This window comes from Phalacrocorax aristotelis, chromosome Z (assembly GCF_949628215.1).
Source record: "Phalacrocorax aristotelis chromosome Z, bGulAri2.1, whole genome shotgun sequence".
In the NCBI taxonomy this organism is placed as follows: Eukaryota; Metazoa; Chordata; class Aves; order Suliformes; family Phalacrocoracidae; genus Phalacrocorax; species Phalacrocorax aristotelis.
Window position 1 is genome coordinate 70,422,792 of NC_134311.1, and position 16,738 is coordinate 70,439,529.

At 44.4% G+C, this 16,738-nt stretch overlaps 1 protein-coding gene across 3 annotated transcripts in view; it reads left to right on the plus strand.

Moving 5' to 3' along the window:
• The window catches only part of PDZD2 (PDZ domain containing 2), a 140,862-nt gene that overhangs the window by 95,648 nt on the left and 28,476 nt on the right, over positions 1-16,738 (plus strand). For all 3 annotated transcript variants that reach the window (XM_075078272.1, XM_075078271.1, XM_075078274.1), the window contains 7 exons: positions 7,546-7,657; positions 9,670-9,818; positions 10,423-10,542; positions 13,058-13,172; positions 14,848-14,921; positions 15,069-15,294; positions 16,334-16,451. In XM_075078272.1, coding sequence (XP_074934373.1) covers positions 7,546-7,657; positions 9,670-9,818; positions 10,423-10,542; positions 13,058-13,172; positions 14,848-14,921; positions 15,069-15,294; positions 16,334-16,451 — 914 coding nt within the window. The remainder of the gene's footprint in view (positions 1-7,545; positions 7,658-9,669; positions 9,819-10,422; positions 10,543-13,057; positions 13,173-14,847; positions 14,922-15,068; positions 15,295-16,333; positions 16,452-16,738) is intronic.

A 16,738-nucleotide genomic window follows, 5' to 3' on the forward strand; every position in this document is an offset into this window, starting at 1 on the left:
AGCAGTTGCATCCTCCCCTGTGCCTCGCTCCCAGCCCTTCTGGGCCACTTTCTACTGCTTCTGTGTGAAACGCAAGCCCAGAGAATACTCACCCAGGGCCCAGTACTCTGAAGGGCTTCCTGTAGATGTGGTGTTGGCTACAAACTGTGAAATATCTCCTGTTGCTTGGGCTGGTGGAAGATAACCGTTTTTACTTGAATGCAAATACCAATGTAGACAATACCCAGAGTTATAACTTTTGCTGTTTTGTGTGATATATTTGAAAGCCAAGTCAGCAGAGTAATAGAAACACAAGTTTATCTACAGCACAGGTTCTGCATGGTCTTTGTTTTTGTGAATGAGGGTTTTTCCCGTAAACCAACAGATACAGTACAGCCTGCCTCTCCTTTGCCTGTTTGGATAACTGCCCAGTTTTGAAGGAGATGAACTGTCTTTAACAAGCTAAAAATAACCCCCTCATGGCACTGGAACAAGAGAGATGCTGTCACAGCCATGCGGTTCACATACATTAACAGAAGGATGATAAAGGCTGTAGGATTTGAGAGTTAGCGTGAATGTCGTATCATCACATCTGCAGTTTGTTTATCTGCAAATTCTTGAGTGTGTACACAGTTCAGTCTTGGCTGGGCTTGGTTGAAATTCATTCTAAATGTGCTGTGCTTGAACAAATGTGTCCTATGTAATATATGAGGCTTCAGATCCTTGATTCAGGTATGAAAGACACTTAATGCTTCCATATTCTGTATCATCTCATGTACTTAGGATGATACAGAATGTAGTTTTGGAGCTGAAAACAAAGCTCTCCACCAGCTGTGTCATGGGAACTCTCTGTGTAGCTGTGGGTTGAATTTGGTATTAGGAAGGTCTTGTTTCGTTCTCAGAAGAGTTGTTTATTTTGAGGATTGTTTGTTGCTTGCTTTGTCCCTCACTGTGAGTAAAAAGCTGTCATAAAAAAAAAAAGCAGAGGCAGTTTATTGTTTGTCATGATGCATAGGCTCCGGATTTGTGCTAAGCTTTCACACAACTTGAGTTCCATATTTGTCTCCTCTGTTTACCAGGACCTATCTTCTGGGACCTCTCTGCAGCACATGGAGACATCTCGTGGGCAACAACTAAACTGCATGCAAACATGTCATGCTTTTTGATACTTGGGGGGAAAAAAGGATGAAGCATAAAAAACCAGGAAACAGCAGTGATCTGTTTGTGCACCGTTTCAGAAATACATGCATTTGATTTCCTTTAGCTTAGAAACTGTTTCTAATTAAAATCATAATATACTGCAGAAGAAGAGTAATCTGGTCCAAAAAGGACTGGGAACTGTTTAGCTAGAAGCATCTTACTGTTTCCAAGGTGTGTATTGCCTGTGATATCTGTTTCTTAGAGAACTTAGATTCTTTAGTAATTTCCTGCATTTCTTCCTATTTAAAAGGATATTTTTAAAGTTTAGTCTCTTCAAAACATTATTATTAATTTTTAACAACTGCTTGGAAACCTTATAATGAAATCTGCTTTACTTAACTGCAGCCCTGACCATAAATATAACATTGCACCAGGGCGTATTTGGAGCCGGCACAGCTGGGATCCTGCTGTATCGAGAACTTGCCGCGTCCTCTGGGCATGGTCACCACGCTGGGCGTCCTGGTATCAAACACTTTGAAGAATGTTTTGGGGTGTCTTGTACAAAATAAATAGAGTGTTCTGGAAGATGAGAGCTCTGCCATAGTGAATTTCCCATCTGTTTGCTGAGGGTGCATGGGCAGACAGTGCTGTTGGCTTTGTGCTGGAGAGTGCCCTGTTATGTTTCATGTGACTTGGTAAAGAGCAATAAAAATAACCACTGGGGTCTTGTACCTCCTGAAGCTGACAGTAATGCCCTTTCTAGCAAGTATTGCGTTACAGTGAAGGCTTAGGGTGGCATTTGAATCTAGGCTTTTGGTATAGTGATAGGCCAGGCATTCTTGGAGACCACTTTAAAGGCTTTTGTTTTGTTTATTTGGCATTTCCACCTATTCAGAAAATAGGGCTGTTCCAGTTCTGGACTGTTTTATCAAATTTCCTGATCTACTGCTGAACATGAACTGGGAGTTTTCCAACAATTTCTTTGTAATTAGGTAATCGAGGCCTCAGGTTCCCATCCCCTTTGCCAAGGCAGGAGGAAGCAAAGGCTGCACCCAGTGGTACCAGCACAGGTAATTCCCAGACAACTTGCTTTGTTTCACCAGCAGTGCTAAATATACCCCAAACCTGAGCCCTCCTGGAGCCCTCCTGGAGCAGGCTGGTGCAGCCTGCCCTGGCCGACGTGCAGAGCTGCTGTCTGCCCTGGCAGCTTCGTGCCTGGGGGAGAAATGAGGGCACCAGGTTTTTCTAAGGTGCCAGTCAAGACACTGAAGTAGTCCTAACATGGAGGTGACGTTGCTTCTCTTTTTTCCATCCCTGGGTCCATTTGGAACTCTGCATTTGTGCCATGAGAGAGGGGAACAGCAATGCAGTGCCCTTTGGAAGAGGAGAGTCACAGAATCATACAGTCCTGTACCTTGCTCCAGAAATTATTAAATCTGGGTTTAATTTGTTTCAGCTGATGCTGCTACCTGGGCATTGAGAAATGCTGTGTTTTGGAAAGGTACCCTTGGGTGCAGTCCCTGATGCTGTGTCCTGGCTTGCCCAGCTCTTTCGAACATCCAGGCAGCTTTGTGTATGCCCTAAAACAGAGCAGGAAGCCATGGAAAACTCACTGCTGGCCAAGATTAGAAAATCCATGTCCTCTGCATTGTTTGCAGTGTTAATTCTGGTAAATTATAGTGCTGCACTTTGTAATTTATTTGGGAGATAGAATTAATTAAAGTGAAAAAAGAGCTAATTTAAAAGTGAGGGTATTTTACTTTCTGTGAAGGTAAAGGGGCCTGTGGAGCTCCCTGCCTTCCAGATGAATTTAAGTCTTAAAGCATGCTGTGCCCCAGAAAGCAATAAAAATTTGCACAAATATCTGGAACAAGTAGAATTATAAGAGATCTTCAGAGAAAATCTCCAAAACTTTTGGAAAGGCTAAAGCCTTTAAGGCATCAGCTAGTTCTGAGGGACTTTGTGTAGGGACCAGAATAAGCTGGGTTTGCATCAGGCATTTTGGACCTTTGTCTGAAGGGTCTGGTGCTAGCAGCTCTTGGAGACTCACTGGGTTCATCCTGCGCCTGCCCTACAGACAGCGGCATTGCAGTTTTCATGATTAAATGTGTTTTGGGTAGTGCTGCTTAAAGAAAAACTGCCCTGGCTCTGTCGGGACCAAAGAAGAGGAGCAGTTATCCTGTGGAGCTTGTGCAGGGTTGCTGTGTGCAGGGGCATTCCTCTTTCAGGTTGTGGTTTCAAAGAAGGAGAGTGGACTTGCTGGTGGACTGACTTTGCCGGTGCAGGTAGGGCTGAATCTGATGTGCCACAGATGGCTCAGTCTGATTCTTGCTGTTTCGCTCCCTATCAGGTTAAACTTGTCTTTATGCTGCTAGTGCTCCTCAGCAAGGAAAGCCAGCAGGCTGTGCTGTGGGGAGTCGGATGGGCTCGCTGATGGGAAAGGCAGCAGCGTAGGAGCTCCACAATGGCAGCAGTGAAGCAGTTTGCCTATTAAATTGTATCATCCCCTGTGTGCCGCCTTGTTTTTGTAGATTGGTGACGATTGCCAAGCTGTTTGAGGTTAAACAATGCAGACTCTCATAATCCTGCTCCTCATCTCGCCTAATTAAGGGCCTGGTCATGCTGGAGCTTTGCCCGAGTGAGGACTCTGGGGGCAGTTGTTCATTCTGGTGCGGCGCCAGGACCACGTGTCCATGATAGAACTGTTTCCTTTGAAATCAATTGAGATGTCACCATCGCTTGATCCCAGAGCTACTTAATGAACTGGCAAAATGGGCTCTATTTTTAGATCTCCCTTCAAACTACTGTGCGTATTAAAGCTCCCCTTGTCCTTAACGCCGGGATGGTGTTGGGCAGGATTTATTGGTTTAGTTTAATGAGAGGCATACAGAACTGAAATAATAAGCTCCGTTTCCTTGAAAGTGAGGAAAATTAAAATGGCATGGTTAAATGCGGGCAGCCGCCTCGAGACAGTAAAGCGATACGTTTACTTGTGGCCAGAAGGATAAGGTGGAGCTGAGTTTTTCTTGTCTAAGTTACAACAGAGCCAAAGATTACAGACGCATGACTTTGGAGAGTTCTCACAAGCTTTGTGGATCAGATTGCTAAGTGTTTTCTGAGTTGGATAAAGCTCTTGGTGGTTTATTAGACAGGCTCAACAACTTAAAAAATATCTACTTCATTGCAAATGCTAGTGTCCTCCCCTACATGTTTATAATCGTGTCAGAGAAGTATTTCTGCTAAAATACGAAATAAACAGAGGCATAGGTAATTTACATGGTTTTACTTCTTATTGTAGTCTGAAGCCAAGTTGGATAAAATGTAATTTCGGGAGGCTGCTGAGCACACCTTGAAGCTTTCCCTAGCATTGGTGTTTGTGCGCACATGTCCTTCTGAAGATCATACATGGCATTTCAGGGTTTGACTTCTGTAGGCTCACAGCCTGCAGGACTGCACAGTGATGAGGTGAAGGGATGGGGTGCGCAGTTTTAACACGAGTGGATTGACTCCCTTTTTTCCTCTCACCCCACTAGATAGAAATGTGTGTAATAGAATACATCTGTACTTGTTTCTGTTGCACAGTCAAAATAAACAAAAGCAAAAAACATCCAAACCAAACCCAACCCCGTGTTGTAGAAACACAAGATGTACTGAATGGGTCACCCATAAGCCAGGCTCAGGGTGGAAATTGGCTGTGGCAGCGATGATTTCAGCACCTCTCTGTAGGATGCTGCAGACTAACCCATTTTTTTCTCCCCATGCTCTGAGCTGGAGGAAGCAGTCCAGCTTTGGACTGGGAGTTGTGTGGTTTTATGAGGTGAAACTGCCCATGTCTGTGCATGTCGCAGAAACAAAATAACTAAAGCCCAACTCTGCAGCTCCAGACCCGAGCTGGTTTGTGCTCAGCTGTGAGGCTGGACCCATCCCTGTCTGGTTGGATACTTAAACACCATGCAAGTGCCAGGCAGCACAGTTAGGCATCCTCTCTTGATTTTCTCCATCCCTATGTTTCAAATATTTCTCCACCACAAAGTTAACACTGCTCCTGAGTACTGATGGTTTTGCACACCTTTAAAACCACCAGCCACATGATTTTTATAGATTTACAGAATTGTTAAGGTTGGAAAAGACCCTTAAAATCATTGAGCCCAACTGCCAACCTATCACTGCCAAGTCCACCACTAAACCATACCCTCAAGTACCACATCTATCCTTCTCTTAAATACCTCCAGGGATGGTGACTCCACCACCTCCCTGGGCAGCCGGTTCCAATGCCTGACAACCCTTTCGAGGAAGAAGTTTTTTCTAATATCCAACATAAACTTCCCCTGGTGCAGCTTGAGGCAGTTTCCTCTCATCCTGTCGCTTGTTACTAGGGAGAAGAGTCCAACCCCCACCTCGCTACAACCTCCTTTTAGGCAGCTGTAGGGAGCGATAAGGTCTCCCCTCAGCCTCCTCTTCTCCAAACTAAACAACCCCAGCTGCCTCAGCCGCTCCTCATAAGACTTGTTCTCCACACCCTTCACCAGCTTCATTGCCCTTCTCTGGACACGCTCCAGCACCTCAATGTCCTTCTTGTACTGAGGGGCCCAAAACTGCACCCAGTACTCGAGGTGCGGCCTCACCAGTGCCGAGCACAGGGACACGATCACCTCCCTGCTCCTGCTGGCCACACTATTGCTGATACAAGCCAGGGTGCCATTGGCCTTCATATGTGTTTGTACAAATGATTCTGGCTTTTCTACAAGGGAGGCATTCTCACTTAAAAGGGTATTTTTGCTTATATGGTCAATACCAGAGTAACTGTGTGATCCACAAAGTTGCGGCTCACTTCTAAACACTCCTGCCATCTTCTGGGTATGCGCTCAAGGAGATCATAGCGGGAGTTGGTGATACTTTGTCTGTGGCCTAATCACTGATGTTTTGGGTCTCTTGGGTGGGTTTTTTTATCTGTTTTCTTAAATCTTTCCTCTAATGAGTCCCTCACTAGGAGGGCCAAATTGTAAGCACTGGTTTTCTCAAACTGATGTAGTTATTTTCTTCTTTAGATGAATCCTATTACATGGAGCTTTGAGCTGCAAAAGCATTTGATATTAGAAGTGGACTCTGAAGTCACTGCTGCAATGCCTTGAAAAATCAACAAGAACTAGCTAGGATGTGCAGACTGCATAGCTGTTCATGTTGAAGGGGAGGAATAAAAATTTCAATTCAATAGTTTCAATTCTAGCTTCCTGTTATCTACAAGTGTTATCTTTTCCTGAAGTTTTTACCCTTTGAACTGAAATCATAAAGTCTGGACTCTGCAAAAGATAAACTTTGGCTTTCTTGGTTTGAGGATAAGAGGGACTGAAGGATGAGAGGCATGTTCTAAGGAAAATCCTGCTATTTTTACAGTTGAATAGTGGAACTAGAAATTATTTTACCAGTGTTTGGTCATTTGGGTGGGATTTTTTTTTCAAACTGTTTTCTAGCAGTTGATATAGTACACTAAAAGTATAATGCAACCAGTAAGTGGTTGTATTGGAAATCTTGTGATCCTTGCCATGATCTGTCTGAATACGCAGAGGGTGCGTGATGGGTGGTGGGGTGTAAATGCAAAAGAATTAGTGTGTGCTTGGGGAGCATGTTGAGGATCACTGTGTAGTGGCACACTGAGGAAAATCTGACTGCTCTAGCTCAGTGAAGGAAGCAGCGAGTAGAGAAGGGGGTCGGTCGCTACGGTCTTCCATAAGGTCTGGGTTGGGGAGAGTCTTTGTGTGCTTTGCACATGGATGGCTCTGCTCATCCCTGACTGTGTGGGTGCCTGTGGCCACGCTGCTGTACATTGTCACCTTGTATCGTCACCTGCATCTGGGCAAACACGGTGGGTAAACAGACTCCTCCTTTCTTGGTGCATTTACTTGGGGTGGCAGGGTTGTCAGTCTATGTGTAAATTTGCATTGAGCATTTCCAGGCTTTCAAGTGCTTAGCTGTGTAATCTTCTTAACTTTCTGTTAAATTAACTTTTTGTCCATTGGCACTCAGCTCTGGACACTAACAATAAAATAACACTTCTTAAAAGTGGTTCTATATAAAGATGTGATGTCTCTGGAAGCTCCCTGAGCTGAGCAAACTGCAATAAAAGCTACATTAAAATTTTGTTAAAATGCACCTGAATGAGGTGCTGTGGGTGCTGGAGGTGCTCTTGGGGCATTAATGTGGTACCCTGCAGAGGATGTCTGGGCATACTGAGCTGTACCTCTACCCGTCAGTAAGATTTGCAATAACGTCCAAAGGTGTTGCTGAAAATTAATTACAGAAATGTGTGCTGGCTTAATACAATGATGTGTGCTGGAATTTTTGTCCCTTAGTAAAAATGAGAGGAATTCCATCAACTTCTCTGGTTTACTAGTAAATAAGTTTTTTGGGTTTTTTTGATTTTTTTAGGTGATGGAAACTGAGAAGTCTCAAGATCCAGCTTGTGCAGAAGCGTCCAAAGGAAACAACCAGAGTCCAACTCTGGGAAGTGGCATACTGAAGTACAGAAGTCGATCCCAAGGTAAAGCTGGGTTGATAAAAGATAGCAAAGCAATAGTAAGATTTTTATGTTGTGTGTTTATTTGAGCTTTCCAAAAGTGAGATAGATTTTTCTTTCCTTTGGAGATCATATTAGTTTAATTTGGAAGGAAAATCCCAGCTGTAAGATGTTTGCATTCAGCCTCCTGAGTTGAACTAATGTATGGACAGAAAGATGAAGCAAAATTTTGGAAGCCTCTGTCTTTTTTTTTGTTTTGTTTTGTTTTGCTCTTTCTCTTCTCCACTCAATATTCCCTATGTATTTCAGTGTGCTCTACTGCTGCAGTGGGGGACTTGTTTCAACATGCCATTACCTAAATACCTATTATGGCAAATACTCTTGAAATTTTCTATTGCTTTGTCCCCAGTCTTACCAGTAACCTGTGTGCAGAGCTTGATCATGTTCTCATCCCTAATACTCTCCAGGTCTCCTTCCCTCTTATGTTCACCTTAATTTCCATTTACTTAGATATTTTTAGCATGCTCCGGGGAACTCCTCTGCCTGTAGCCCCTGTGGCTGTGTGTTCGTGGCACACTGGCGTCCAGCCCTGGTTCCCATGGGTGCTGATGCCCCTGGGCTATGGGTGAGCCTGGAGCACTGCCCAGCTTGGTCCCAAGCCCGGGCTGCAGCACAGGAAGGGAAGCTGCATTCAGAGGTGGGCAGAAAACACAAAAATATAACTGTTCTCCTAGAGGAAGAGGGGGAGAGGTGATGGGAAAGGGTTAGCTGTAGGTGCCAGGAAGGCTTGGGAGGGAAGGAAGTGCCAGGGTGTTGGGTCCTGCCAAGATGGTTGTCCTGGCTGTGTGCAGCAGTGGTGCCCTGTGTGCCTAGGGAAGGGGAGCTTTAAAACCAGAGGTAATTTCACACCCCAAAGCTGGGAGCAGGTTTAAATCGTACTCTGGGCAGTGGGTACAAAGTTTCCTATGGCTGCAGGAGCAGAATTGCTTTAATGCTGAGTGAAAACAAGCAGCTGCCCCAGCTCTGTGCTCCATCGCTCCCTGACACTGGCACGGATGCTTGCACAGCCTCCAGGCAAGGTTGACGTGGCAGAAAACGGGTCCGGGGCTCTCCTGGGCAAATTTGCAGCAGGTCTACCTCAGTGGATGGCTTGTGAGCCCTGTCCCCAGCGTAAGGACAGGGCAGTGGGTGCAAAGGGAAGGCAGAGCTGCCCCTTTCTGTGGCAGCTCCAACTTAACCTTGGTTTAAAGTAATCTTTAAGCCACATTATGAAATCCAGTTTGTGTGAATCTGGCCTGTGTCTTGTATTTTGATCTGTAAAATAGAGGTTGATGGCCCTTTCCTCTCTGGTGGGGGAAATGGCAAGGATAAATGTGTGGGAACCACTGTGCCTGTGGGTCCTGTGGGGACCCTGGAGAAAATGAGACCTGGAGGAGCCCTGATGCCAGGAGCAGGGTACTCTGTGGCGAACTACAGGATGTCCTTCAAGACAAGAAATTCTGTTTCTAATGTGAACTCTGCTCTCTTCTCTGTAAGACAGCTAGGATCGTTGCCAGAAGGAAAGAAAATAGCATTTATTTGGCACATTTTTCCTTTTTCCATTCCAGAAAAATTTCCCTCAAAGTGACGTGACACCTCCAGAAATGAATACTGCTACAGTGTCAGGTCTTTTAAGTTTAAATAAATGAAGCTTGAGAGCTTAGTGCACTGGCAAGTGCCATTGGGTAAGAACAGCTGAATTTCTTTTCTGTCCCTGAGCTAACGGCTCAATTATCTTCTGCTTTTCCTTACTACCACGATCATCAGCACTGAGGAGTTCAGCATCACTGAAAGATCATAGAAAACCTGTGACAGGAGGAAAAGTTTTTAGTTGAGGATGATCAAGACTAGCTCCTAGCTGCCTGGTTGGGAGCCATGTAGCATTGTTTTAAGGCACTGTGTAAGTTTGAATTTTCAGGAGGTAATTATTGCATGCTGGCGAGGGGATGAAGCAGCTCTGAAATGGTTGCAAGACGTATATCTGTGGTTTTCCCTAGGTGCCGGATCCCGCTTGGAGTCCGTGGGAGAAGACGATGAACTGACAGTGGAAAACGGTGAATCGAGTTATGAAATAGCAGTGAAATATTCCCGGGGTGGAAGAAAGCACTCTCTGCCCCAGCAGCTGGAGTCGGCGGGAGCCAGGCAGGTGGGTGGAAAGGCAGGGCTGGCTCTGAGCACCTCACTGCGCTAAATCCTTCGAGATCTGTCTGGAGCTTGTAGAAGTGAGGGTAGTGAAACAAGGCCATGTAGGTACGTCACAGGCCCTGAAACCATGCGTGGACACAAAATGGGATGCGTTGGCTACCTACAGAGAGCTTCTTACTCTGAAGGTGGTGAAGGGGGGTACTTTTTGCTGTGGCCAGGAGGTCCTAAAGCTGATCTTATGAGCTGTAGTTCTAGAGGTGTGAGGACTTAAAAAAATCCTGCTTCTCTTTATTTTAAAGACGATGATGTAGGCTTTTTTTTCTAAGGACTTTAGCATATCATGAGGCTACCCTTAATCTTCTTCATTTAAATTGTGACTGGTACATTACAAAACAATCCTACTGTGTGAAATGTGGGCAAATTACTGTGGCAAGATTCACTTTGACTGTAATGAGCTAGGATTTCATCCCTTGAACATATTTCTGAATATATCTGTAAGATCCCCTGCTCCCTCTTCCCTGACACATGCAATTTTCCCGGTATGACATCCCAGTGCCTATGCCAAGCAATCAGAACAACTTCCCTTGTTTGCTGATGTTTGTTAGGACTACCATATTGTGAAGAAATCCACCCGTTCCTTCAGTGCCGCCCAAGTGGAATCTCCATGGAGACTGACCCAGCCCTCCATAATTTCCAATATTGTCCTGATGAAAGGGCAAGGCAAGGTGAGGATTTGTGCATGTTTCTCACACGTAGCAAAGGCTGATGTTTAAGAGGTGTCTCCAACACCCAGGACTTGCAGCAGCTTCCAGGTGGCCAATACTAATAATAACAATAATGACAAACAAATCCCATTTTCAGATGTAAATACCAATGTTACACCTGCAAAATGTGGGGGAAACGATGTTCATGCCACGCACTTGGTGCCAAGTGGCTTTCATCGTGATTTCGTGCATCTGGTCATCACTGAGATATCAAATATTAATAATGAATCTATAAATATGTATGTTTATGCAAAGTTGGTGCAGCTATGGAAGAGTACCTGTTTGCATGCATATTTATGGACAAGCATATTTTATCTCTGTGGAATATGGATATATTAAAAAAAAAATCACTGTAAATTAAGCGTTAAACCCAAAGACAGGTTCCTGGTTGATTGTTTCTCTGAGAGTGCTGAATTTTCTGGGTCAGAGAGTCCTCTTTTCTCCCCCGAATAATGTGTTTGCACATTTGCTAGGTACCAGCTGGCTGAATGCTAAGGGAAAATAGACAAGCATTAACCTAGGTGTATATTGTTTTCCCTAATCCAATCTACACTAGTATCGGAACTGTCATTTAAATATACTGAAAATATGCATGTCTTTTTCTGAAATACTCTTTAAATTCATCAGATGGGTATGTTTTGGACTAAAAAGACTTGTTTTGACTTTCAAGCTCAAATACAAAACACATTCCTTGTTGTGCTTTAAGTTTAGCAAAGAGTTAGAAATAGTGACTTCTCTGGATAGATTGACTCACAGTTGCTATAACTCTCCTTGTTTTGGGAGCTTCAGGTCTTTCATGACTTTTCCAAGCGAATATTTCTTCATTTTTCACGTACTTTTTTTTTTTACCCCATTTTTCTCATAAAAAATAGATTATTTTTCCCTGTGGAATAAGCCACCCTCTCCTGCCTTTCTGCAATTATCTCCAAGGCATTATGAAGCAGTTGGGAGCATGCAGACTCTAGGGATCATGAACCACCTCAAAAAGCTGCTGTTCTGGGTGCCTTTCACCCACTTTTTTAGTGGTCATCTCTAGGGGTTGTACTGCGTACAGTTTGTACAGCAGCATTTGCTTTATTATCTCTGTGCAGACCTAGGACTTGAAAAGTATTTCCACAGAGTTGCTGTGTTGGTGGCTGGGAGCCAAGTGTTTGACCTTTGTTTTTTCATCTGTAGGTAGGTCTGCAGGGGGTGGCTTTTGGCTATGGCGTGGCAATGCTTCTCTGGGAAGGTGGGCTAACGTGGGAACCACTGTGCTTAGCAGCTGTATTTCTCCCAACCCAGCCCACAGAGCCATGGGGAGGACTGCTGTGTCCATGCAGGGGAATGCCATGAGCCTCCGGCTTTCTGTAGGTTGCTTTGCAGTTGATAATTGCACAGTGAACAGTTAGTTGGGTTGTTTTGCATTGCACAGGGGAGCTTGGATGCTTTCTGTCTAGAAATCAGTAATGTCTTATCAAATTACTAGCAGCTCATAAGGGTGCTAGTCGACTTTATATTCACAGAATAAAGCAAAGGAGCTGGTTGTTCTGTGGGGTTTTAAACACAGTGTTAGTGCCTGCCCTGGCAGCGTCCCTCAGCTGGAGAGCACTGCCTGAGGCGCTAATAATAACTGTGGCTTCAGATCGCTGAAGCACAACAGTTTTCCACTTCCTTTGTCCACCTGGTTGGTGACTTGTCTCTTTATTCTGTAAATTACATGTACAGCGGAGACAAGAGGAGAAATGCAGGGGGGAATGGATCAAGGAGGTGATTTGGCTGGGAAATAACTCAGCAGAAGGGGTATAGGTTCATTCTGCTGTGCTCATACATTCCCTGATCAGCTTTGCAAGATGTCCTGCAGCCAGCCAGGGCAGTGCAGGGGCAAGAGCTAACAGATGGAGCCCTGGGGAATGTATCGATCTAGATTTATTTAAATACAATGTGGTACATGTCTCCAGAATAATTTAAAATATACTTGTGCATGGCAGTCCCCCCACACCAGCCCTCTTCCAACTACATTCCTGACATTACAGCACTGACCTTATGTCCTGTTCTTAGGCTTTTCTTTTTCCTGAGGAAATGCAGGATCTGTGACAGCATAGAAAATTACAGTTAATCCTGGATATAGATCTCAGGGGTGGGAATCTACTGTCTGTCAATTTCAGAGCAATGTGTTACAGTTTTTAAAATGGGAATAGGAAAATATAAAGCCATTGACCCAATGTTGGTTTTTTTTTTCAAAAAAATCTTGAAATAGCATTTTTGCCTTTAGCTTAAGGTGCCTGCTGCTGCTTTTTGAGCTGATAAGTGTGTGGTTATTCAAGGGAAAGTAAATCAGGAAATGCAAGCAGAGGTAAGGTGGAAGTGCAATTCAGCAGCAGCAGCTATGAGGTTTCCATCGTTCCTGTGTCTTGTATGTTGTCGGCAGTCTTTCTGGCACAGGTGATAATAGAGTAAGGTGCCAGCTGTGTGTCTCCTCCTCCATTTTCTGTAGGGTCTTGGATTCAGCATCGTGGGAGGTCAGGATTCTGCTCGTGGACGCATGGGGATTTTTGTGAAGACTATATTCCCAAATGGAGCAGCAGCTGCTGATGGAAGGCTTAAAGAAGGTATGGCAGAGAGAATCCAACTGCATATAAAGGACCACAGTGGGATATGATTTCAGTCCAGCAGAAAAATTCAAGCACAGCTTTATTTAGGCACCTGGCCATCAGCAAGAGGCTACGGAGGATGTAACACACCCTGTTTGTCCATCCTGGGGAATATCATTCGTAGCAGTTAACTTGATTATATTGCATATTGAAAAGGGGAAACTAGCGTATGATGCTGAGGTTTTTTCCGTTCCTCTTCAGTGAACTTTATTTGCCTAAGCTGTAGGCTGCAGTTCTTCAGTTGGAGAGGGTCATTGATAACAGTGTATCTATTCAGCCCTCATCTGGCTTAAAGGTGCTGGTCCAAGAAGGGGTTATATGGAGGCACATGCTTGGGAGAGGCAGTTTTTGGCCCTTGTGCTCTCTGAGCCTCTTAGTATGATTTTAACATAAATGAACAAGTAAGAGTCATAACCAGAAAAAGAAAAGAGGAAGGATGGGGTTGGCAGTAAGATCACCCAGTTGGTTAGAGAAGCAGGTATGTCCTGATTTTATTACTGCTTTTCCCGTCTTGATCTCTGAGCTGGATGTATAGACTGTTCTGTTTGTGTATGCACCTGGTCCAAGTGCTCCCATGCCAGACAGACAGACTAGTATGCACTGTTGAAAGTACAAAGTGACCGTGAGTTTAAAGTGGTGGTTTACAACTCTTTTGCCTCGTCCACAGAAAGCTGCTCCTGTGTTACTTCTCTCAAGCTGCTGCTATGTTACTTCTCTCCTCCTCATAGTATCATTCCCCTCGTTACATCTCATCGTAGTTGTATTTGAGGCTGCTTTTGGTGCCAACTCTCACACTTACTGCCAGAGGGAAGCTCACATCCCTGCAGCATAGGTTGTACGCTCACCATGGGAAGCCAATAAGTAACAGCTGTCCCATAAACCCAGCAAGCTTTTGCAGGCTGTTAAGAGCTTGTATACTCTTCCCCCCTCCCCGTAACTGGGGCAAGGAAAGTAGAGGAGGGCTGGAGTTGGACATCTAGTTTTGCACAAATGCAAGTAAAATTGCAGAAAGTGGATCTGAATCCTGCTCATTTCACTGTCCTTTTAATGAAGTGATGGCAGGTCAACACAGCTGGGTATAAGCAGTAAAGCCCAGAGCCTGGAAGCAGGTAGAAAATGTGATGGACTGTGTTCTCTGGGGGAGAAGGGCATTTGCTCTTGCAGTACATGGGCTACTCATTTCTGTAAGAGGACACATTTACTTTTTCCAGCAAGGCCACTTTTCTCTGAACAGGCTTTGGAGCAATGTGCTGTAGTGTTTCACTTAGAGTCTTGTTTTTCCTGTTGATACATGCAAAAGAAAAGGAGTTACGTAGTCCCTTTGGACTTCATGTTATGAGCATCTATTTTCAGACTTCAGTTAAAATCCATAGTGTTTTCAGCTTGTTTGTTAGTATGAGAATGCCAGGCTAGGGATCTCTGCTGAAGAACAGTCTTTACTCTGCTAATTCATCACTATTAACTTGTAAAGGCATTAGGACAAGTGAAAATAAACTGAGAACAGTAAAAGGCTTTTTACTGAACAGTTAATTGGAATCCTTATAGTAGCACATTGCCATATATACAGGAAGGGTTTTTAACATCTCTATAGCCTGTATGTTGCTGACTTTATTTTTTTGTATCTAATTACCAGGGGATGAAATCCTAGAAGTTAATGGAGAGTCTCTACAAGGGCTGACCCATCAGGAGGCCATTCAGAGGTTTAAGGTAACATAGATATACAGGAGATTCATCCTTCCCCTCATTCACCCTGGGCTTTATATTCTTTTGCTGCCACAAATAACTGTATGCAGGTTTACTGGCAAATGTTAGTGTATTGTGTCACCTTATTGGGGTTCTCTGATGTCTCTCCAGCAACTCAAGAAAGGAGTGGTGACCCTGACGGTGCGCACACGGCTGCGCAGCCCGAGCCTCACGCCCTGTGCAACCCCCACCTTGCTGAGCCGCTCCAGCTCCCCCAGCTCCAGCGCCAGTGGTGGCACGCCGGTCCCCGGCCCTGACGAGGCAGAAGGTTCCTCCTCCAACCGCAAAGGACCTGGCCCAAAGGACAGGATCGTCATGGATGTGACGCTCAATAAAGGTGAGGGTCCATTGAAATGGGCTTGAAGAATGAATCCCTGCTTCTCAGGAGAGCTTTTGAGAATAGTCTAGAGGCTCTAATATCCAAGGCACCTACCCATGTCCATATGATCTTAAACCACAGGATAGGGGAGAAAACCATCTTCTAATGCAAAAACCTCAAAAGAGTTCCCCTTCCAAACTTTGCTGCTTCAGAGTCAGGAGACTCTTACAGGCAGCAGTCAGTGTTCGTCCTGCTGAAAGGGGGAGGCTGTGAGGTACCAGACAAAATGTGAATCAGCCTCTCAGCAGCCCAAATGGCCATACCCTTCTTGTAGAGGAAAGCTCTGGGGAAGGCAAAGCCATGCAGAGCGCTCAAAATTGCCCAGAAGAGCTGTGTGAAGTCCTGCCTGAGTATTGCTGTCATTATCAATAACCGCACAAGATAAACTTAGACCATATGCTAATGCGGCAGGACAAATATGCCTGTTTTAAAGGCTTAAAATATGCTTTTAAAGATTGGATTAAAAATTTGGAGAAAGAAGGTAAAGACTTCCTGTAATTCCTACTTTAGGAGCACCATTACCTGAAGGAAAGCAAAGGTAAAAGTGGACAGAGGTAATTATTGAACCAGAGATAACACCTCACCTTTCTTCATGTCTCTCTGCTGAGGGATACTATTTAACAAAAAGAGCAGTATAGTTGGCAGCATCTTCTGTGCTCAGGTTTTGTGCAATAATTTTAAATGATGTCTTTATTGGATTGCTGCCCCCACTTTTTTGTGCCTTGGACCAGATCAGACCTTGTGCGACATTTCCAGGCAGTTCCCATGGCACACAGAAAATTTGCTGGGAGTGATGGATCTCAGACAACAGTCAGGATCAGATATTTTCAATCCTGATTTCCACTGTTAGTCTTGGCTTCCTGACTAACTGCACCTAAGGCCAGCACTGAAACAATACATGAGTCTTGATGTCAGATGGGATGTGGGAACACAAACACTTGTGTGTCCTGTGTGATTACAGTCTGCTGCGTTTCTTTGTACTTTTTGTTTTTCACAGAGCCAGGGGTTGGGCTCGGCATTGGTGCCTGTTGTCTCACGCTGGAAAACAGTTCTCCAGGGATATACATTCACAGCCTGGCCCCAGGATCAGTGGCTAAAATGGATGGCAGATTAAGGTTAGTTAAAACAGAAACATGCTGAAGTGGTTTTACAATAAAAACGATTTAGACTTTGTTTTCACCAATTGGTTGGTGTAGCATGGAGGGGATTTATACTTAAGAGTTCACCCGAAAGAAAACATTTAAATAAAGACATTCCAAAGTGGTATTAAATACCCAGGAAACATTATTCTGTGTGCTGGAAGCAGCATAATCATTAAGGTTTGGTTTGTTTTTTTTAATTCTATATACAGAAAACTGAGCCTAATAGCACCCTTCGACAAAGGGGAGCAGCAAGAAGTGCA